This window comes from Myotis nattereri, assembly GCF_964212035.1.
Source record: "Myotis nattereri genome assembly, chromosome: 4".
NCBI lineage: Eukaryota > Metazoa > Chordata > Mammalia > Chiroptera > Vespertilionidae > Myotis > Myotis nattereri.
In genome coordinates this window covers 83,077,627-83,100,717 of record NC_138079.1, presented here as the reverse complement: position 1 = coordinate 83,100,717, position 23,091 = coordinate 83,077,627, and the positions used below count along the sequence as shown (strand labels likewise).

The 23,091-nt window shown below is 45.9% G+C and overlaps 1 protein-coding gene across 3 annotated transcripts; it reads left to right on the top strand.

Annotated features, from left to right (window-relative positions):
* On the top strand, positions 1 to 22,751 carry RFC2 (replication factor C subunit 2). 3 transcript variants are annotated; one of them, XM_081090204.1, is made up of 12 exons: positions 1 to 139; positions 2,474 to 2,543; positions 4,670 to 4,899; positions 7,414 to 7,455; positions 7,742 to 7,848; positions 12,381 to 12,482; positions 13,735 to 13,835; positions 16,686 to 16,843; positions 17,073 to 17,138; positions 18,531 to 18,611; positions 20,060 to 20,173; positions 21,558 to 22,751. In XM_081090204.1, exons 3-12 carry the CDS (start codon positions 4,885 to 4,887, stop codon positions 21,666 to 21,668), a joined length of 897 nt encoding a protein of 298 aa, XP_080946330.1. In that variant the 5' UTR covers positions 1 to 139; positions 2,474 to 2,543; positions 4,670 to 4,884; the 3' UTR covers positions 21,669 to 22,751. The 3 variants fall into 3 exon arrangements, with proteins under 3 accessions (XP_080946330.1, XP_080946329.1, XP_080946328.1); XM_081090202.1 differs by lacking the exon at positions 4,670 to 4,899 and having other exon boundaries at positions 13 to 139; XM_081090203.1 differs by lacking the exons at positions 4,670 to 4,899; positions 12,381 to 12,482 and having other exon boundaries at positions 7 to 139; positions 21,558 to 22,750.
* Positions 22,752 to 23,091: the final 340 nt, after the last annotated feature.

The following is a 23,091-nucleotide window of genomic DNA, read 5'->3' as shown; positions in this document are numbered from 1 at the left end:
GGCCTCGGGCGGCGGGAAGAGGCGGCGGGAGCATGGAGGTGGAGGAGAGCTGCAGTGGGGCGGCCGAGCACGGGGCCCAGGACCCTGCCCCGGTCCCCAGCAAGGCCCCCGGCAGCGCCGGCCACTACGAGCTGCCGTGGTGAGGGCCCAGGCCGTAAATGAGGGGTGCTCTGGGAGCGTCGGTGGGCGAGCGGCGGGTCGTGCCCGGGGGAACCCAGGGGCGGAAGATCGGGGGCCTGAGCGGAGCCGGGGGCTCAAGGGGGGTGTCCGGGAGATTATTTGAAGAGGGCGAGGGACACGGGTCGCTTAGCCCACCCGGGGTCGAGGGTGGCCGGTCTGCCCCTGGAAACGCAGTGTCGGTCAGAACATTGCTTAGGGAGAGGAGGGGAGAGAGAAACATCGGTTGGTTGGTCGGTTGGGTGCTTTGTGTAGGTGCCCGACTCCGTGGACCGGCAACCTTTTCCGTGCCCAGGAAGACGCCCAGCCAGCCCAGGCACCGGCCAGGCCCGCCCCTCTTCTCGATGAGAGCAGATACCTAAGTGGATGCAGTATAATGTATTGGAATATGTACAGCTGCGCTGGGCAGCCCCCCAGCCACTAGCCGCATGAGTCTGTTGAGCCCTGGAAATGGAGCTAGTCAGAATTGAGATGGCCTATAAGTGCACAATATACGCCTGGCTTTTGAGGACTTAGTATTAAGAAGAACTCATTAGTAATTTTTACGTTGCTACATGTTGAGAATGACAACATTTTTAATATATTAGGTTCATAAATAATATTAGTAAAATTAACTTCATCTGTTTTGCCTTTTGTAATGTGACTACCAGGAAGTTTAAAATTACCCATGTGGCTGGCATTATATTTTTCATGCACAACACTACATACCTAGGATACTTGAGTATACAAAACAAACGGCTCTCGGGGAGTTTACATTTGATAGAGAAAGACAAAGTAAAAAAGCAAGTGCTGTGGAGTAAATAGCTGTGGTGTTCGGGGCAGGCCTCTGATGAGATGGCATCTGAGCAAAGACCTGAACTCAGGGAGGAAGCCCTGTGACTGGAGAAACCTTGCAGGTAGATGGAGCAGCTATGAAGGCCCTGAAGGAAGAGCATCTTTGCCTTGTTCACAGTCCAGCACAAATTTCAGCTCCTAACAGTCCCAGGTGGTGATTCCCTCAGCTTCGCAGCCCTTGGTTTCTATAACGAGTCTAGCACGGTAGTGGGACTTCCTAAGCTCTTATCTCCCTGCCATTTGGAAAGCCCTTCAGAGCAATCACCATGTCTTGCTTATCTCTGTATCTTCTGCTTTCCTCCCCTTGAGATCTCTACCTCCTTTCACAGTGCTTGGCACCTGGAAGGGACTGAGTCTGAAGAATAAATGAACAGGAACAAGCATGCTTTATCTGCTGGTCTTGGAGGGGAACTGTCTGTTTACTGTAGTATGTGACAAACAAGCTTCTTTGCATGCCGCTGTTTCTGGAGCACAACTAGTACCTGCATAATCAGGGAGTGTTGTAAAGGACTGAGGAAGTCCTGATGGTTAAGTCATTGTATATCTTCCACTTCTATTCTCACCGAAGAAAGTCATTTTCTCTCTAGCATAGTTTGCTTATTCGTTTAAAAGAGAAGCATTGCCCCGCCAGTGTGGCTCAGTGATTGAACCAAGAGATCACTGGTTCAATTCCCAGTCAGGGTATATACCCAGTTTACAAGCTCAATTCCCCCCCGCCCCTGGGAAAGGAGGTGGGGGCGTGCAGGAGGCAGCCAATCAATGATGTTTCTCATCTATGTTTCTGTCTCTGTCCCTCTCCCTTCCTCTCTAAAAATCAAGAGAGAAGTATTGGTCTGACTAGGCCACTAGCCTGTCCACTCCACATAGCCTAATAGGGTCACAAGATAGGCCTGTGGTTTCTGTCTAGCCAGCCCTGCTGTGCGGCTTGTCAAGTCTGTAGAAACTGCCAGGGAAGGCATGAGGAGGCTCAGTTACATCCATATCTGTCAGATCAAATGATGTCAGTGCTGTGCTCGCTTCGGCAGCACATATACTAAAAATTGGAACGATACAGAGAAGATTAGCATGGCCCATGCACAAGGGTGACACGCAAATTCGTGAAGTGCTTTTAAAAAGAAAAAAAAATGATGTCAGTGCTGTGTGTGCTGGATCTCTGTTGTGACGGGCAGACTGTTGCTGCACAGGATCACATGGGTCCAGATGGCCCGCGCTGGCCCTTCTCCAGCAACAACAGGTATTTCTGTGCCGTGGTGGGTTTGGAGCTTCCGGTGTGTAATTCTCATGCACTTAGCTTTTGAAATGGCACTTGGGCACCCCTTAAATTTAAAACCTGCCGCCAATTGATGTATTTTTTTTAATGTATATCACCTGACAAAGCTGAGGATTGCTGCTCTTTAGTGCTTCCTTTTGTGTAGCATGAAAATAGCTATGTCAACATCTTTATGCATTTTCTTAAAAACAGGGTTGAGAAATATAGACCAGTGAAGTTGAATGAAGTAGTTGGGAATGAAGACACTGTGAGCCGGCTGGAGGTGGGTGTTTTTTTTTTTTTTTAATTTATATACATATATATATATATATATATATATATATATATATATATGCACATATATATATATGAACTTATACCACATTATTGTGCCTTGATAAAGCTCACGGCATTTGGAGCAAGACAGCCAAGGTGGGGGATGGGGGTAAGCCATGGATCCAGAAGTGTTGAGGGAGTAGGAGACATTCAGTTTGGGGATGCCTATAGGTGGTGGGTAACTTCAGATGTTTGAAGGGCTGGCTTATTGAAGAGGCATTATCAGACAAGAGCAAGCTTGGCAAACTTTCTGTAAAGGCAATTTAATAGATACCATAGGCTTTTTGCAAATATCTATATTATCCTATCTAATAAAAGAGAAACATGGTAATTGGCGTACAACCGCTACCCTTCCCATTGGCTAATCAGGGTGATATGCAAATTAACTGTCAGCCAAGATGGTGGCCGGCAGCCAGGCAGCTTAAACTGAACATGAGGCTTGCTTGCTTCAGTGACGGAGGACTCCAACGTTCCCCGCCTGCCTTACTGGCCTCTGAGCCTGCAGTTTGAACATTGTAACAAATATAGAAGCTAAACAAAACCCCAGAAACCTGCTTTCAGCAAGCCCAGGATCTCAGAGCTGGAGTTGATACAGAGTTTCGATTATAGAACCTAAACAAACCAGATACCTACTTTCAGCAGCTGAGGCCTCAGAGCTGGAGCCAGGCTAAAGCTGGCCCCGAATAAAAAAAAAAAAAAAAAGAAAAAAGGAGTGGTTGGGAGCTTCAGTCCCAGCCTGAAAACAGCCCTCAGCCCCTCACCCAGACTGGCCACGCACCCCAGTGGGGACCCCCACCCTGATCTAGGACACCCTTCAGGGCAAACCAGCCAGCCCCCACCCATGCACCAGGCCTCTATTCTATATAGTAAAAGGGTAATATGCCTCCCAGCACTGGGATCAGCGGAGCCGAGAGGCCTCCCGGCTCTGGGATCAGTGTGACGGGGCAGTGCCCAAACCCCCTGATCGCCCTGTGGCTCTGTGTGTGACGGGGCGGGGCCACAACCTCCCTATCGGCCCTGCTCTGTTCCTGACAGGGGAAAGTGCCCCAACCCCCTGATCGGCCCTGCTCTGTGCCTGATAGGGGGGAGCTCCCCAACCTCCTGATCGCCCTGCGGCTCTGTGTGACAGGGTGCGGCGCCCCAACCCCCCCACCCCAGGGGCCCTACTCTGTGTGACGGGGTAGAGCCATAACCTCCCCATCGGCCCTGCCCTGAGTGTGAGAGTGGCGGCACCCCAACCCCCTGATCAGCCCTGCTCTGTGGGTGATAGAGGGCGGCGCCCCAACCCCCTGATCCGCCCTGCTCTGTGCGTGACAGGTTGTGGTGCCACAACCTCCCCATCGACCCTGCCTTGAGTGTGACAAGGGGCGGTGCTCCAACCCCCCAATCGGCCCTACCCTGAGCGTGACTGAGGGTGGCAACGCAACCTCCCGATCTGCCCTGCTCTGTGCATGACCGGGGGCAGCGCCCCAACTCCCCAATCGGCCCTGCTCTGAGCCCGACCAGGGGCTGCACCTAGGGATTGGGCCTGCCCTCTGCCACCCAGGAGCAGGCCTAAGCCAGCAGGTCGTTATCTCCCGAGGGGTCCCAGACTGCGAGAGGGCACAGGCCGGGCTGAGGGACCCCCTCTCCCCCCCGAGTGCACAAATTTTTGTGCACCGGGCCTCTAGTATAGTGTAAAAGACTAATATGCTGTGTCCAACTGGTTGCTATGACACTCACTGACCACCATGGGGCAGACGCTCAACGCAGGAGCTGCTGTGACACATACTGGCCATTTACAGAGAAACGGCACCATGGACCATTTTTTGTTTTTGTTTTGTTTTTCCCATTTAAGATGCATGTTTTTATTGAAATTAAAAAAAAATTTGTAACCAGACAGAATAAAGTAGACAAGAATGTTATAATCTGACTATATAATCTCTCAATCTTGTTGAATAACTAAAATATAACGTAGGATTGTTCTCTATGCTAATTTTAAGGTTGTCCAGTTAAACCATTATTTGGTATCTTTTCAACAGGTACTCTTAACTATTTAGAATTTCTTATCAGAAACATTCATATATTATACAGGAAACATTCATATTTTATTTTCAAAACACCCTGGAGCGACAGCCCACCAAATTGCAGCCAATGCTGCCGAGACCCCATGGCACAAAATGCGGCCCATAGCCCAGCCCAGCCCAGCCCAGAAACTGTTGCTGTGGTAACGATGTCATGGAGCGACGCCCGGCCTCCTCTCCCTAGCAACTAGCCTCCTTGGAGTTTCTTCAGCCCAGGAACATGACATGCTTCATAGCCGGGTGCGAACATTTCACACTTTAACCAAATGTCTGTGAAGCGTTTATTTGTGCCTCATCTCATTTGATCCTCACAGAAGTCCTGGAGTAGGTAGATAGGAGACTCGGTAGAGTCCTATTTCCTTTTCATTAGCTGGAAAAACGGAGATTTAGAAAGCTTAGAAACTTGACCCTACTGAAAAGAAGTAAGAAATGGTGGACCTTGAAAGTCACTTAAGGTTTTCTCACTGTGCAGAATATAGTCAAACACTGCTGCAGTTAAATATTTTACCCTTTGTTCTCCCTGTGTGATCTACAATAATAATGTGCTTCATGTTGATATTTACTGCTGTATTGCTGACAATTACCTGAAAGAGAAGTTGGTGTGCTTCACTGGAATGGAAAAAGTTTAGCTAAATCAGAAAGCAGGTCTAATTAAGTAAGTTTATCTACATATATAAAGCTCTCGCTGGCACCAATCGCACATGTGTGTTTTGATCTGTCATCGTGAATTTGGTTGACACTTCTATTATAATAGAGAAAGGACAAATAGCGATATTAAAATATTTCTTCTAATTAATTTACTTTCAATGAGCATGAATTTGTGCACCAGGCCACTAGTATAACTATATTTGACAAATACTCTGTTTATTTTTTCAACAATCCTTTAAAAATGTGAAAGCCATTCTTAGCTAGGGGCATCACAAAAACAGGCCTCAAGCTAGATTACCTCCACTCCCCTCATGCCCCTCCCACCATAGTTTGCCAACCTCTGCCTAGAGGGACTAAGTGACAAGGCAGCTGGCTTCAAAATGGGCAGGCAGAAATGTTTAGCAGTAAAGCAAGCTTTGAATTCCAAGCCATCTTTAGGCAGAATCTAGAAGCCCAACTAATTGAGTCATGACAAAGACAATCTCTGTAGTAATCTGTGCTTACACTATAATAGCTAACAAGGTATTTATTTATTTTACGAATGCATTCATTTTACAAATATTTGAGTATGTTTTCTGGGACAGCTATGGTGCAGTGTTAGGAACTTTTGATATAAATAGATATTATTCCTGCCCGAGTAAGATTTTTAGTCTAATGGAGTAGCATTTAAGTCAGCAGGCCATGTGCTAAGCACTCTGCTAGAGGAGGACAAGGTGCTGAGGGAGCACATGGGAAGAGTTAACCCTCACAATATCTTTATTCTCAAGTGGAAGAAGTGAGACCAAAGTTTGAGTGGGAGTTAGCCAGACTTGGAGGGGAGGAGTGAGAGAGAAGAGGTAGCAGGAATAGCATGTGCAAAGGCCCTGAGGTGAGAAAGCTTAGCTTGTTCTTGGGTGGGATGCCATCTGATTGGAGTAGTGCTTTCCAGACATTAATGGGCATGTGTATTGCCTGGGGCTTTTGTTAAAATGCAGATTCTGGGGCAGTAGTTCTGGAGGTGAGGCCAGATTCTGCATTTCTAACACGCTCCCGGGGATGCTGATGCTTCTGGTCCATGAGCTCCTGATAGCAGGGCTGTAGATGTATTGGGGTGTGTGAGAAATGAGCCCATGAGGTGGGCAGGATCCAGATTGGGCAGGGCCTCATGAGCCATGTTTGAGAGTTTGGGCCTTATGAAGCCAGCCTAGTCACGCCTTAATTTACATCGGAAAATCCCCAGCTCCCTTCACCTTTTTCCTCCCAGCCCCACAACGCACCTCCTCTCTGACAGCTGTCAGTTTGTTCTCTGTCTGTGGGTCTGTTTCTATTTCGTTTCTTGGTTTATTTTGTCGATGAGATTCCACATATGAATGAAATTATAAAGGTGAAAGGATTAAGCAAACAAACAGACAAAACCAAAACATAGACACAGACGACAGCATGGTAATTACCAGAGGGGAAGGAGGGGAGGAGGAGGTAGGAGAGAGCATAGGGGATGAATGGTGATTGAAGAAGACCTGACTCGGGGTGATGAACAGAATAGTATACAGGTGAAGTATTTTAGAATTGAACACCTGAAACCTATATAATTTTGTTAACCAATGTCAGCCCAATAAATTCAATAAAAATAAATAAGTAAATAAATAGGAAAGAAAAAGAGTTTGGGCTTCATGATGAGAGCAGTAAAGAGTCATACAAGGGTTTCAATCAGATAAAAATTTTTTCAGTAGATGTGTGTGTGAGAAAATTAGCTGTGGTTGCCGTATGGGAAATGGATTGGGGTGATGAGCAGCAGAGAGACCAGGAATGACTGAATCTTTGTAATTAAGGCGCTGTGTGGGGTGAGGAGGAAGGCCTTGTTAACGGTGACAGTGACCTCCAGGTTCCTGGCTTGGGTGGTAGTGTTGATGGCATTGACAGTCCATGGAAGGGGAAATGTGGGTGGGGCCTCAGGTTTGTAGGGGGAAATGACGAATTCGGTTTAGAATGTGCTGAGGTGAGTGTTCCATGGGGCATCCATTTGGAGAAATTTGTAGCCATGTTTACACAGGCCTGTGTGGCTGGGGGGGCTTGGCTTCTTATGGTTTATAGGTTAATAAACATTTTAATGAACATTTCTTCTTTCAGGTCTTTGCTCGAGAAGGGAATGTGCCCAATATTATCATTGCTGTGAGTACTCAGTCCTGGCCCTGGTGATGTCTTGAAGTCTCATTTTCACTTCCCTCTTGAGTGCTTTCTTGTGCACAGAGCTCCTCCTCAGAGAGGCCAGTTACCAGCAGAGCCCTGACATTGCCCTCTGCAAAGGAAAATATTTCCCCAAAATTGGTCAGGAGGCTTGTGGGTTGGGGTGGAGGGCTCGAGGGGGAGGTGAGTGTGAAAAGTGGTGAATGTCCATCAGGAGCTATGGTAAGTTCATTCTGCTGGCTCGAGCACTCATTGGATATCTCATTCCTAGGGCCCCCCAGGAACTGGCAAAACTACAAGCATCCTGTGTTTGGCACGAGCTCTTCTGGGCCCAGCTCTCAAGGATGCTGTTTTGGAACTCAATGCCTCAAATGACAGGTACGTCTGGGAGTTAGGACTGAAGGGCAGCAAGTGTTTTACATTGTGAATTGTTATAGAAATGGCCTTTTTTCCATTCTGTGTTGTATGTGGAGCTTGCCTAGCCAGCTTTATGTTTTCCTTTAATCCTTCCCAGTGAAATAGAATGGGAATTGCTGGCTCATCAAGATGGCATCATAGGCACTAGACTTGATGGCTTAACTTTGTTAATGGAAATTTTAAATATTACTTTTAATTGTGGTAAAATACACAATATAAAATTTACCATCTTGCTCATTTTATTTTTAATCCTCCCCCATATTTTCATTGATTTTGAGAGAGAGAGAGAGAGAGAGAGAGAGAGAGAGAGAGAGAAACATCGCTGTGAGAGAGAAACATTGATTGGTTGCCTCTCATATGCGCCCTGATTGGGGATTGAACCCGCAACCCAGGTGTGTGCCCTGAATGGGAATCAATCCGCAGCCATTTGTTGTATGGGGTGATGCTCCAACCAATTGAGCGACAGGCCAGGGCCAGCTTACTCATTTTTAAGTGCACAGTTCAGTAGGGTTAAATATATTGACATTGTTGTGTAGCCGATGATCTCCAGAACTTTTTTGTCTTCCAGAACTAAAACTCTGTACCATCCCCCTCCCTCTGCCCCTGGCAACCACCATTCTACTTTCTGTATCTATGAACTTGATTTTATTGTAGATGCCTCATCTAAGTGGTTTCATACAGTATTTGTCTTTCTGTGGCTGGCTTATTTCACTTAGCATATGTCCTCACGATTCACCCAAGGAGCCAAACTCTAGCATCTGTCAGACTCTTTCCTTTTTAAGCCTGAATAATATCCCTTTGTAAGGGTAGACCACCACGGTTTGCTTATTCCTTCATCCGCTGATGGATGTTTGGGCTTCTTTCATCTTCTGGACATTTGTGAATTATGAAAATGCTGCTATGACATGGGTGTATAAATATCTCTTTAAGACCCTGCTTTTAATTCTTTTGGATATATACTTAGAATTGCTAGATTATACTTGGTAATTCTGTGTTTAATTTTGGGGGGACCTCCATGCTGTTTTTCATAGTAGCTGCACCCTTTTACATTCCCACCAACAGTGTTCAGGGTTCCAATTTCTCCACATACTCGCCGACACATTTTTTGGTTTGTTGTTAGTAGCCATCCTAATGGTATGAAGTGCTGGTTTACTTTTCAGACATGAAATAGAGGATTATGAAATGAGGACTTGTTAAATAAAAAGTCTGCAAAGTCTATCTTTGGTTATTCCTTGAGGATGCAGATCTCAGCTCTTTAATATTGTCCTAATTTTGAAGATCTATGTAGACTTGAAACAGGCAATGTTCTTGGGATGCATCTAACGGCTCTTCAGCTGTCATGAATGAGCCTGTAATCAACCTATTTTCTCAATGCTGATTCTTACTACCTCTTCTTACACTTACATCATCAAACGCATTATTTTTTAAAACTTTAGTGACTCATAATTTTGTTGAAGAAAGAATAGCCCATAATTGCAAGATATTTTTAATTTTAGGTTTATAAAAACCTATTTGAATGATCAATACAATGACTTTTTTACATTTCTATATCACCTTTGTATACAAACCAGCCTTCAGCTTTTGATCAGTTACAAACTGTACCTTGTAAATGTTGGTATACAAACATAAAAGATGAAAGAGTGCTGTCATATGTTCTTTTATCAAAACAGAAGGTCCAAATTCGTATCATAGGATATTGGGGAATGAAGTCCTTCCTGTTGAGTGACTAGCCAGATGAAAATATATTTAGTGTTTGTCCTTATTTAAAATTTATACACCTAATGGAGTGATCTCCATGGTAAGTCTAGTCACCATCTGACCCTATACAGTATTATTGACTATACTAGAGGCCCAGTGCACAATAATTTGTGCACTCGGGGCCGGGGGGTGTCCCTCAGCCCAGCCTGCGCCCATTCACAGTCCAGGACCCGTTGGGGGATGTCCACCTGTCGACTTAGGCCCACTCCCCAGGGGATCAGGCCTAAGCTTGCAGTCAGACATCCTTCTGGCAGCCAGGGAGCCCTCGGGCTAAACCCAAGGGATCCGGCCTAAACCGTTAGTTGGACATTCTTAGTGCTGCCACGGAGGTGGGAGAGGCTCCTGCCACCACAACTGCACTGGCCAGCCATGAGCCAGCTTCTGGCTGAGTGGCACTTCCCATATGGAAGTGCACTGACCACCAGGGGGCAGCTCCTGCATTGAGCATCTGCCCCCTGTTGGTCAGTGCACATCATAGCAACCAGTCATTCTGCCATTCAGTCAATGTGCATATTAGCCTTTTATTATTATTATATAGGATGTCCCTATTTCCCCCCTTTTGCCCCCTCTACCCAGCTCTTGCCCCCCACTTCTCTCTGGCCACCACTATACTGTTGTCTGTGTCCATGGGTTGTGCATATATTTTCTTTGGCTAATCCCTTCTTTAAATTCACTTCTTTAAATTTTTATTTTCAGATAAGTGCTTATAACTGCACTATTATATATTTTCTATTATATCATTTAGAATTAAGATATTTTTTAATTGAACCCTTGTAAATTTTAGCACAATTTAATAAATTATGCTAGAAGCAATTAGGAGATTTTTCATAATCTCATACATGTAAAAAAAAACTATGAAATACTACAGCATATTATATGTACCCTTCATCCAATTTCTTAGGTGTTAATAATTTAAACATAACCATTATACAACTAACAAAATTTGGAATATATTTTTCTTATAATCTCTTTAATGTTACTTAATCCATTTACTTTGTTTTTGTTAATCTTCACCCAAGGATATTTTTCCATTGAATTTTAGAGAGAGTGAAGGGAAAGGGAGAGACACATTGATTGGTTGCCTCCTGCACATGCTCTGATAGGGACGGGGGATCAAGCCAGCAACTGAAGTACATGCCCTTGACTGGAATCGAACCTGGGACCCTTCAGTCCACGGGATAATGCTCTATCCACTGAACAAAACAGGCTGCAGCTTAAATCATTTACTTTTAATCTGTATGTGTCTTTATATTTAAAGTGGGTTTTATTTTTGATTCACCCTCATAATCTGTCTTGGCTTCTGGGGCTTCTGGGTCTGGCCTGCCTTGCTGCCGGGGACCCGCCGATCAGATCCCCAGTGGCAAGGCGGGGCCAGGCCTGCCCTGGATGGCGGGCATGATGGTGGCTTGCGCTGTCCTGCCCTGCCTGCAGTATGCAAATTGGCCGCCATCTTTGTTGGTGGTTAATTTGCATATCATGCTGATTAGCCAATGGGATGCATAGTGAAGGTACGGTCAATTACCATGTTTGTCTGTTATTATATAGGATTCCCTATGCTGTACATCACATCCCCATGACTTACTGATTCTTAAAATACAGAGCATTTCACAGATTTGCATGTCATCCTTGTGTAGGAGCCATGCTAATCTTCTCTGTGTCATCCAGTTTTCACATAGGTGTTGCCAAAGTGAGCACACGCCTTGATTCTTAAGTTTGAGAAAATGCACCTATGATTTTGGCATCTGAGGAAACATGGTCTGAGATGTTGCTTATGTGATCAATTTCACCATCATTAGAGTCTAGAGCAGGGATGGGCAAACTTTTTGACTCGAGGGCCACAATGAGTTCTTAAACTGGACCGGAGGGCCGGAACAAAAGCATGGATGGAGTGTTTGTGTGAACTAATATAAATTCAAAGTAAACATCATTACATAAAAGGGTACGGTCTTTTTTTTTTTTTTTAGTTTTATTCGTTTCAAACGGGCCGGATCCAGCCCGCGGGTTGTAGTTTGCCCATGGCTGGTCTAGAGTCTATTCGCTTCTCTGCAGTCATTTTCTGATTTGTCTAATAATTATGAAACATCTTCCTGTCAATTTTTTTCTCTTTGACATTGTGCATGGAAAATGAAAAGTTGGATGTTTTTTTAGTTGTGGTCAGTGAAAGCTTTAAAAAAGATAGCAAAGACAGAGTATCTGAACTTCTCTTATGCCTTCTAGAAAGACAATACAGTACCTCAAGAACACACCAAAAAATGAAGTATGAGACAATAGTAATAGTATTTTTCTTTCACTATTGCTTTATTCTTTTAGGCAATTCCATCATTCTTTCATTTTCTTATTATTTTAGTTATTTTTAACATAGTTGGGAATAATTGATGAGTAATGATGCAATAATTACTAGGATGATGAAATACCGAACAGTTTTAAGATACAGGAAGAAAAAGAACACTAAGACTTTAAAATATATCTGAGATTGTAAAATAATTCAGTGGACCCATATGGTTAATACAAGATAAAATGAATCTCATTATAAATAGTAAATTTTTTCTTTGTTCTGAAAACCTCCAAAAAGGAATAAAAGTAATGAAATTTCAATTCTTGAAAATAGAATTGTTCAAAAAGGAAACTTAAAAACTAAAATTCGGTCCATGATGATGTCTGAGGGTTAAAGTTCCCATGAAGGTAACGGATTTTGTCTCAGAAGGTGACAGTTAACTTCTGGCTTGTTGTTTCAGGGGCATTGATGTTGTGAGAAACAAAATCAAAATGTTCGCCCAGCAGAAAGTCACCCTTCCCAAAGGACGACATAAGATCATCATCCTGGATGAAGCAGACAGGTGGAGTGCTTTGTCAGACATTTGACCTTGATCTCTAAGTCTCTTATCTGGCTTTATTAAATCCAGAGAAAAAGCTTTGCCTTTGCACTTTTGTGGTATATTTGCTTATCTTCAAAAGCAATTTAATAGAAGCCTGAGGCCTAAAGTCATCTTAATTAACTTACAAACATTTGTCTAAGACAGTCAGCTAATATGTTTGTTCCAGCATCACTTACATGATGAATAATTTAAATGTTTTTTTTTATTGTTGTGAAATACACATAACATAAAACTTACCATTTTAGTGTGTAATTCGGTGACATTTAGTACATTCACAATGTTAGCCATTACCGGTCTAAATTAAAAGTTTTAAATGACGTTTTTAAAAAAGTAACTCATATTCTTTGAAGAAAATTTAGAAAATATTGTTAATATCTTGCTTTATTTTCTTTTTCTACACTATATATTTTTACATAGTTAAGATCATAATATATGTAATTTTTGTATCCTGTTTTTTCCTTTTAATATAAAAAGCAGTGCTCCACATTATTATAGTCTTGCTCGGGACATTGTAATTGCCATGTTATAGTACATAGTTCACTACACCTTAACCTATTTTACTGTAACATTATAGCAATAATAGCCAACATTTATTGAGCACTTATATGTAAGCATTACATTATCCCAGGTACTCTACATGTTATTATCTCATTTAATTGTCATCAACAACCCACTGGCGTAGGCAGTATCATTATCTCCTTATAGGTGATGACACTGAGGCTCAGATAATGTACCTGTGGTCCCAAAACTAGCAGATGAAAGAGCTTCAGCCGAAACCGGTTTGGCTCAGTGGATAGAGCATCGGCCTGCGGACTGAAGGGTCCCAGGTTCGATTCCGGTCAGGGGCATGTACCTGGGTTGCGGGCATATTCCCAGTGGGAGATGTGCAGGAGGCAGCTGATCGATGTTTCTCTCTCATCGATGTTTCTAACTCTCTATCTCTCTCCCTTCCTCTCTGTGAAAAATCAATAAAATATATTTAAAAAAAGAAAAAGAAAAAAAGAAAGAGCTTCAGGTGGGCCAGGCAGCCTGGCCGCAGAGCCTCTGCTCCATGCCCACGGGCACCTGCCTGTGGAAGACCCAAACAGGCTCATGAGGAGAGGCTGAGCATGCCCAGTGCGGAGGTCAGGGTTCCCAGCCTCTAGGGAGAGATCTGTGTCCCGAGGGCTTCTGGTCACAGTTGCCAACTGCACTCTTATATTTTTCTTCTCAGCATGACTGATGGAGCCCAGCAAGCCTTGAGGAGAACCATGGAAATCTACTCCAAAACGACTCGCTTTGCTCTTGCTTGCAATGCTTCAGATAAAATCATAGGTGAGTGTCAGCTCTGGGTGTCTGCGGTCTACATGGTCCTCCTTTGGCTCTTTAGCAACAGAAGAGTAGGGGCTTTTTGATTGCCTGACGTGAGCCAAGCACTATGCCATGTAATCAACTTTTTCATTTACTCTTATATAACTGTTTGCAGAGGTATTATCAGCTCCACATTAGAGATGAGAAAACTGGAGCTCAGAGAGGTTTAGTAATTTGCCCAAGGTCACAAAGCAGGTGGAGGAGCTGAGATTGGCAACCCACATCTTTCTGCCTCTTGCACCATCACAAGCACACGTGACATTTTGATATCCTGTGCACAGTGTCATAGTCACTGCCGCTCTCCAGACATGTTCCTGCACTTTCTGTGGGCCTGAGCACTGCACATGCACTGCGTCTGCACACCGGACTTGGTTATTGCCAGGAATTGCTTCACCTGTGAAACCTTACATGTTAGTCTTCTCTCTGACCTGGCATGTGTTCTTCCAGTCCCCCCTCCATCAATTTGTTTTCTCACAGTTTTATCCCCTCTCCCCCTTTCAGCATCTCAACTTCCTGTTGGTTTCACATCCTTCTCTTTTTCTTATTGTTTTGTTAATCCTCACCCCAGGATATTTTTCCCATTGATTTTTTTTTAGAGAGAATGGAACGGAGGAGTATGGAGAAAGAGAGGGGGGGGGGGATATCAGTGTGAGAGACACATCATTTGGTTGCCTCTCACACTTGTTCAGACTGGGGACTGGGGATCGAACCTGCACCCCTGTACGTACCCACAGCCAGTCAGGGCTCACATCCTTCCCGTTCTGATGCAGACTTCAGGCACAGTCCAGCTTTCTCTGTCTCTCACCATTTCTCACAGCTCTTTTGTCCCGCTGTCCTTGCCTCACATCCGCCCTGCTAACCCCATCCTGTGTGAGCTCAGCCATCTGACTCTCCCTTCTCTTTGCTCCCCTACAGGCCCCCCCTCCCCCGGGGCCATTGTGCACTGTTACAAACAAACTAGTTATCAATCATGATGCCCCCACAAAGTTGGTGGGCTCTTTGTGTTACCAGAAATCCTTTATGTCCTTTTACTCTATCAGGATAGTCATTATTTGTTTATTAATTTATTCAGCTCTTCACTCAATAAGCATTTACTCTGGTCTCAGGTGGTGGGTACCACTAATGCAGGGCATACAAAGTTTAATGAGAAACATTCTCTACCTTCAAGACATCAGTGGTGTGATGGAGAAAACTGCAGAAAGTTTTGACTGATGGGTGTGCATGGTGCTTGTCTCCTTAGCCGTGGGAATCTATGAGGGCAGGGGCACTGTTATGTTTAGAGGCCTCCCCCGGTGCATTTTGCTCAGGGCTGTGTGATCTGAAACTGCATGTGTTGGTGGAGGCAGCTCTGGCCTTTGCTTTTTATGAAAGTAATTTTTGTGATACATACAGCATTTGGATTAACTTTAATTTTTAAAGAGATATAGCAAACAAAAGAGATCTCTAAAGGAATTTATTTCTCAGCGTTAGAGGAAATGGTTTGTGACCAAATTGCTGCAGAGCTAACTTGTGAAACTTAATAGCCCAGTCTCACTGTGATTCCTGGAGCCGTGCGTTAAGAGATGGGTGTACATCGAGGAAGGCCACGCTGCCTTATTCTGACGTGTATTTAAATTCTGTGAATTCAGCTTTTGGAACGTCTCAAAAGATAAAATTGACTAGAGGAAACTTCTATTGAAGTTAGAATATTAATTGCCTTAAAATATGTATTCCTGTTCCTAATTGATCTTTCTCTTGTCTGTGCTGATAAATCAAATATGCTAATAAGGTTCATTGTGAGGCTTCCTGCTTTCAGATGAGTCAGCAATTTTCATCTGGTGTGTAAGACTTTTTAAAACATGCACTACCTAGTTAGTCAGGGACACTGACCTCTTTCCCTCGATTGTCAAATAAAAAAATGACAGCCCAGCTGCTGTGGCTCAGTGGTTGGGTGTCGACCCATGCACCAAGAGGTTGCTGGTTAGATTTCTGTTCAGGGCGTATGTCCGGATTGCGGGCTCGATCCCCCAGTGGGGGGGTGTGCAGAAGGCCGCCGATCGTGTTCCTCTCTCATTGATGTTTCTGTCTCTCTACCTTTCCCTTCCTCTCTCTCTCTGAAAAATCAATAAAAACATATTTTTAAAAGTGACAACAGCCAACACAACAGTAACCATCTGGTGTGAATGAAGCAGAATTATACCTTTTTTTTGGTCAGATCAGCAAAAAAATATATTTTTGGTGTGCCGCAGAACTTTAGTATTAGTTTATGTGTGCCATGAAATGAAACAGGTTGAAAATCGCTGAGATAAGTTGAGGTGGACTAACTCTTAGGAAAGCTGCTCTTTGAAGTCTCATCCACTTGACAGATGTGCACACAGCATCTACTCTGCACGAGGCACAGTGGAGGCTACAGATCTGTGTGAGGCTCTGTTCCTGCCCTTGGGAGCTCATGCTTGGATAGGGGAGGGGCTCCCCAACAGCAAGCCATGACCCACCCAGCACACACAGTGATTGGGGGCCACCTGGGCCAGCACTGGCTCACTGCAGGCTGTGGCATGTGGGTGTCTCTATGTTAAAGGGTCTTTCCCTTCTGGAAGCCGTGGCCAGCCACGGACATCCCAGGCAGTACTGGCTTAGGCCTCTCTTGTTGCTTATTGGTTAATATTTTGAAATTTAGTCCTAAATACCGAGTCACTGGTGAGCGCCTGCTGGGTAGAGAGTGGTGCTGGCGTGGCTGGACTGTGCAGGTTGTGCAGCTGCTTCCGAGTAACTACAGAACCAGCAGGGCGATGCCATCCTTGGCCGGGAGCCTCACTCTCTTCCTGTCTCATTCAGAGCCCATTCAGTCCCGCTGCGCAGTCCTCCGCTACACAAAGCTGACCGATGCCCAGGTCCTCACCAGGTTAATGAACGTGATCGAGAAGGAGAATGTGCCCTACACCGACGATGGTCTTGAAGCCATTATCTTCACCGCCCAGGGAGACATGCGGCAGGTGTGTGCGGTCGCTGCCCGGAGGCATGGACCTCCTGGGCTTGCCATGCCCTTATTTTAAGGGGAAGAAGGAAGTGATGGCTGCGCAGAGCCCGAGTGGGGAGTGTTGACCAACACACTGATGGGGCCTTGGGGTGATTGAGAGCAGGCTTGCAAGGAGGGTGCTCAGCTAAAGAGGTGGGGAAGGGCCGAGACACAAAATCACCCCAGTTGTTTTTGCTCCTCAACAGGCGTTGAACAACTTGCAGTCTACTTTCTCAGGATTCGGCTTCATTAACAGTGAGAATGTGTTCAAGGTACAAAAGCTGGCTGGGTCATCACAGTCTACAGAACTATCTATCTGCGGGGCCAGTGGAGTGGAGGCGGGAGGTGCTGGAAGGAAGGGGATGGACACGGTGCTGCCGCTGGGGCTCACCCTCAGAGCGGGGGAGCTTGCTCTGCCTCCCATGTGTCCCCCTGACTCCCTCACTGGAGAGTCGGAGGGACTTTGCGATGCCCTCAGGGTGCGATCCATGCCAGTGCTGCCACTGCTGCCTCAGGCTGGTGCTTTCCGGGTGCTCTGGTCTGCACAGCACCCCTGCACACGCGCTCTCGTCAGCATTTTGTGGCCGAGGAAACAGGCCCAGGCAGCCTGTCCGAGACCATCCAGCCACTGGGGGCCAGGAGGGAGCCCAGCGCTTCCCCCTCTGCAGGCCTGGCTCCCACCAGAGACTTCCCCTCCGCACTTCCTGTCCTGGTGTGGGTATCGGAGCTCCTCAAGGTCAAGCCAAAAGATTCTCATTCCCACAGGACAGGATTTTCCTTTGGGGAATTCTTCTGAAAACTGATGGCCACATCCAACAGCCCAGTCTGATTTCCCCCTCTTATGGGGGTAAAATTGGGTAGGGCTGGATTGTGGGTAAAGAGAGCTGTGCTAAAAAGCCTCTGCCTCGATCTGGGCAGTGAGGTATTTTCAAGGGCTCTGGGGGGAACTTGCTTGGTCACCTGTTGTGACAGTTAAGGTCTCATTTCCTCCTGGAGCAAAGCATCGAGGGCTGCAAACCAGGATCCTGAGGGAGTTCATTGACCTGGGAAGGGAAGGCCAAGGGCAGGGGTAGGCACTGCCTGGAGATATCAAAGGCTGTCGTTTAGATTTAATGTTGACCTGCGCTAGAGGGTGGACTCCAAGGCCCATGGAGGGAGTGGCAGGGGCAGCCTCTGGGCTCAGGGAGAGCTGCACCGGCTCAACAGGCGGCTGCTCGGGTCACGAGAGGCTGGGACCCTGTCCCGGGAAAGACAGTGCGATTCCAGTGGGAGACCGGCCCAGGAGACCTCCCAAGTCTTAGTGAGTTCTAAGTGGTTCTGGGCAAGTGATCACCCCAGGGCTCTGAGATGTGACTTATAGTGGCTTTAAAGCTGCCCCTGAGTGGAGATTCTTCAGTGGCCCTTGTTAATTCATCTTCTGTTGGAGAAATTGGTAGCAGAATTGGTGTCAGAAGCCTTCCTCACTACAGTAAGTCGACATCATATTCTTTTTATTTGGTGACTTGTTTGATGGCGAAGGGCTTTCCTCAACCTGGTTCTGTTGCTGGAGAATTCAATGAGAAAAAAAAAATTTCAGAGGTTGGTTACATCGCGCAGAAGCTGGTGTGAGGGTCCTCCGCAGATGGTCCCTCAGCGCTGACTCACCTTCCTTTCGGTTTGGTCAGGTGTGCGACGAGCCGCACCCGCTGCTGGTGAAGGAGATGATCCAGCACTGTGTGAATGCCAATATCGACGAAGCCTACAAGGTCTGCTGCTTCCGCCTCCCCTGAGTCCAGAGGGACCTTCCTCGTCCTGAGCAGGGCTGAGGGCGTTCCCTGTGCTGGGGGCTTACGTGCGTCCCTCCCCTGGATTCTTACAATGATGCTAGGAGTTGGTACACCCTACAGATGAGAAAACCATGACAGGCTAAATTCCGCTCTCTGTATCAACTGTTTAAAAGTAGGAGACCTGGAATTCAAAATCATGTCTTTGTACTATAGTTACAGTCTCTGCATCAGGGATTTGCTCACCTAACACGAGGGAAGACCAGCCTAACTCCTTACTTTGCAGTGATGCCGTCTTTCTCTGTTAGGGGAGGTTTTCCCTCCATCCTCCCGAGGATCATGGGAGTGAGCATCCTGGACCCAGCAGTCCCCAGTCAGCCAGGAGAGGAGAGCCCAGGGGGTTCGGGCCTGATTGTAGAGTCTGTGAGCAGGTTCCAGTGGACACCGTGTGGTTCACGTGACCCTGAAATCACATGAGTGGCAGTGGTGTGATCTGAGGCCATTGGACTGATCACAGCCAGTTTCCCTGCTCCCACTAAATCAGGCTGGAAGTTGACTGAGTTTTAAGGCAGGGTTAGAACTAATGTGAAATGAGTGCAAGGCAGGGAGACGGAGGCAGAGACCCAGGTACTGGATTGGGTCACCGAGTGGGCCTGAAGGAAGCCTTCAGATTTAGGCACACAGAGCTTCCCTGCCCCCTGAACCCCTGAATTTACCCCAGGTGCCGAAGCAAAGGCAAAAACAAGTGGTTCCAGACCCTGCAGTCCAGGTAGTGTGGAGTGGGGGTGGTGAGAAGGCAGGAGGCCGAGACCACTGCTCTAATCCCTGCCCTGGTCAGGATGTTCGGGCTGCTCTTGCAGGGGGTGGGTTAGGACTCTCTAGCTAGGGAAAGCATAGCAGACACTACAGGGGTGGGGAACCTTTGTTCTGCCGAGATCTATTTGGGTATTTATAACATCATTCGCGGGCCATACAGAATTATCAACTTAAAAAGTAGCCTGCTATATCTGTTCAAACAATTAGCTCACCCCTACTGCCGTGGCAGGGCCAGACCAAATGACTTCGTGGGCCTTAAACGGCCTGCAGGCCGGACATTCCCCACCCTGACAGGGTTCTCCTGCTTTTGCTCTAGGGTATACTGGGATGGCTATCAAAGTGCTTAAGAGGCTCGGGGACAGTAGTAGACATTGCAATACATTTAAAAAATCTGCAATATTATCTGTGCTGGAAAAATCAGTCAGATTATCCCCACGTGATATGTAGGGCGTGGCCCACCAGCTCCATGGTGCTCAGCTGATTCTCAGAATCGCTTGGGTTTTCTAGGATGAGCAGTGTGACCAGCCTGAGATTTGTGTGGCTTTAACCTCGTTTCCCGAGTATCCTTGTCATGTACGGAGTTCAGCAGCCTCAGCATGTTCTCTTTTGTATAGATTCTCGCTCACCTGTGGCATCTTGGCTACTCACCAGAAGACATCATTGGCAACATTTTTCGAGTGTGTAAAACCTTCCAAATGGCAGAATACTTGAAACTGGAGTTTATTAAGGTCAGTAAGTGTATAGCCATGCCTCTCCTCAAGGATTCCGGCCACGCTGTGGTTCTCTTTGTTTCACTTACAGGCCTGGCATCAGAAAGATGCTCAGAAAGTGTCCCCAGCTCTGACGGAGGCGGGCGGCTGCTTGTCCTGGGGCTGGGAGTTTGTTTAAGCCCATTCTACCAGTCAGTGACCTACTGTTCCTTACAATGACTCTCGTTAGAGATTTGTGTGTTTTTTCATCTTTAAGATCAGATTAATTGAGGTATGATTTACATAGAGGAAAATTCAGCCTCTTAGGTGCATTCTGTGAACAAAATCATTCAGTCGTGTAAACACAACTCTAATCCCCCAACTTTACGTGTCCCTTCCCTCTGTCACCTGGAAACCACTGATCTGCTTTCTCTTTGGGAGACAGAATTTTCCAGAATATGATACAGATGGAATCAAGCAGAAACATAGTCTTTTGAGCCTGGCTTTTTCACTTAGCTGAATGTATTTTGTATTTATTCATATGTTTGCTGTGAGGGTCCGTGGGCCCTTCCTTTTTATTGCTGAGTAGTATCCCATTGTATGGAGGTGCGGTTGCTTGGTCGAATGGTAAGCCTAAGTTTAATTGGATAAGAAACTGCCAAACTTTTCCAGAGTGGCTGTAGCATGTTGCATCCTGTCAACAGTGATGAGCATTTCAGCTGATCCACATCCCAGCCAGCACTTGGAATGCTCAGTTGGATTTTTAGTCACTGCCATAGGCTTGTAGAGGCTTTCATTTGCATTTCCCAGTGGCTAATGATGTCAAGCACTTTTTCATGTGCTTATTTGCCATCCCCAATCGTTGATGAAGTATCAGTTCAAATCTCCCGTTTTTAATTGGATTTGTTTTCTCATTGCTGAGTTTTGTTTGTTTTTTTTATCCTCACCCAACGATATTTTTCCATTGATTTTTAGAGTGGAAGGGAGAGGGAGAGAAAGAGAAACATTGATGTGAGAGATACACATCAATTGGTTGCCTTCTGTGACCAAGGTACGTGCCCTTGACCAGAATCGAACCCAGGACCCTTCAGTCTGTGCCGATGTTCTATCCACTGAGCCAAACCAGCTAGGGCTCATTACTTAGTTTTGAGTGTTCTTTATGTATATTCAGGTATGTGTTATATAAATATTTTAATATTGCCTTTTTTATTTTCTTAACAGTATCTTACAAAAAAATACCAATATCCTTTTAGGAAATAAATTGAACTTTAGTTAAACATAATACATGACAACTTAGAGTTCATTTTCTAGTTGAAGTTAGAATTCATTGCATCAATTTTGAGTAAACCGTTAGTACAGATTTAAAAAAAAATAAATCTATCCCTCACTTACTAACCAGATTTAAATTTTATTTGTTTTTCAGGAAATTGGATACACTCATATGAAGATAGCCGAAGGTGTGAACTCTCTTCTGCAGATGGCAGGGCTCCTGGCCAGGCTGTGTCAGAAGACAATGGCCCCGGTGGCCAGTTAGAGCGGAGAACTCATTGATGGGGTGACAAGAGTCCCTGACAGTCGGGACTCACAGCCTTCTGCTCTGGGAGAGAATGCTGCCCAGACTGGCAGTGGGACTTGCCTTTTAGTAACATGCCGTGGCCTTCCCCCTGCTTCTACACACATCTCCAGAGTGTTTGCATTCAGCCCCAGGCTCTGAGACATGGTGATGGGGGAAAGGCCGCAGAGAATGTCCAGGGCACAGCACCCACCTGGGTGTGTGTTGGCATTTTAGCTAATAAAACTGTACAATTTGTCAGCAATAATGTGGCAGGGCAAGTCTGCAAAGAAAGCCAGCTTCCTGTCTGCGTGCTTCTTGCATCCTACAAGTAGAAAAGGTGATTTAGATGACAGACGGGACAAGCGAATCTCAATTTTTCTGGAGGTCAGTTCCACGGGGTGAGGGCAGGGTTTGTTGTAATTTACTGACCATTTAGAAAAACTACTCAACAGCGTGGGGCCATGAGCGCTTTAGAAAGGACTTAAGGTGTCGCTGAGGAAAATGGTGCAGGCTTGGCGCATGGAGACTGCCAGGTCACCTTGTCTGTACAGTGCTTGTTGATTTGGCATTTCCCAGTAAACTTTATATTAACCTGTAGAATTGCTTTTTTTGTAAGATACTATTTTTTTAATTATGAAAAATACCAGTTGTACATAACATTGAATGATATTCACATACTCATCACCCATCTTAACAGTTACACCAACACATGGCCTATCTCGTGTTCTCTGTATTCCTGCCGCCCCACTCGGATTGTTCTGAAGCAAATCCCAGATGCCATTTTAGAATAGCATTGTTTGTGTGTTTGTTTAATTGATTTTGGAGAGAAAGGAAGGGAGAGAGAGAAACATCGATTAGTAGCCTCCTGTACGTACCCCAACCAGGGATCGAATCCACTGTGCCCTGACGGAATCAAACCCGGGACCCTTCAGTGCATAGGACAGCGCTCCCACCGACAGCCACACCGGCCAGGGCTAGAATGGTGTTAAGGGAGGGGATGGGAGTCACTCATCCTGTGGTTAGTGGACTCGTGAAAGGCTTTGATTAAAAACACTTGTGTGACATGCTGGCTCTTCCTGCCCTGTGGTTTCCCTGACGAAGGGCCACAGCAGTGCGGCCGTGTGTGCCCGTGCTGCACGTATTGCTGGGACAGCTGGGTGAGCCCATCTGCTTTCTCCCTGCCAGGCTGGGTTCAAACGGCTTGTGCTCCATCCAGCCTGACCCTCTGGAGCAGGAGGAAGCAGGAGGCGGGGGCCTGCTGCACTTCCACTTACTGCCGTCCTCCCAGGCTGTGCAGTCACTTGCCCGGCCCACAGTGTTGGGTAGTGACACTGAAGAGACACGGAAAAGGCTCTGATTGCTGGCTTTTGGGTTTGGTTTTCAATTAGAGAAAAAAATAATG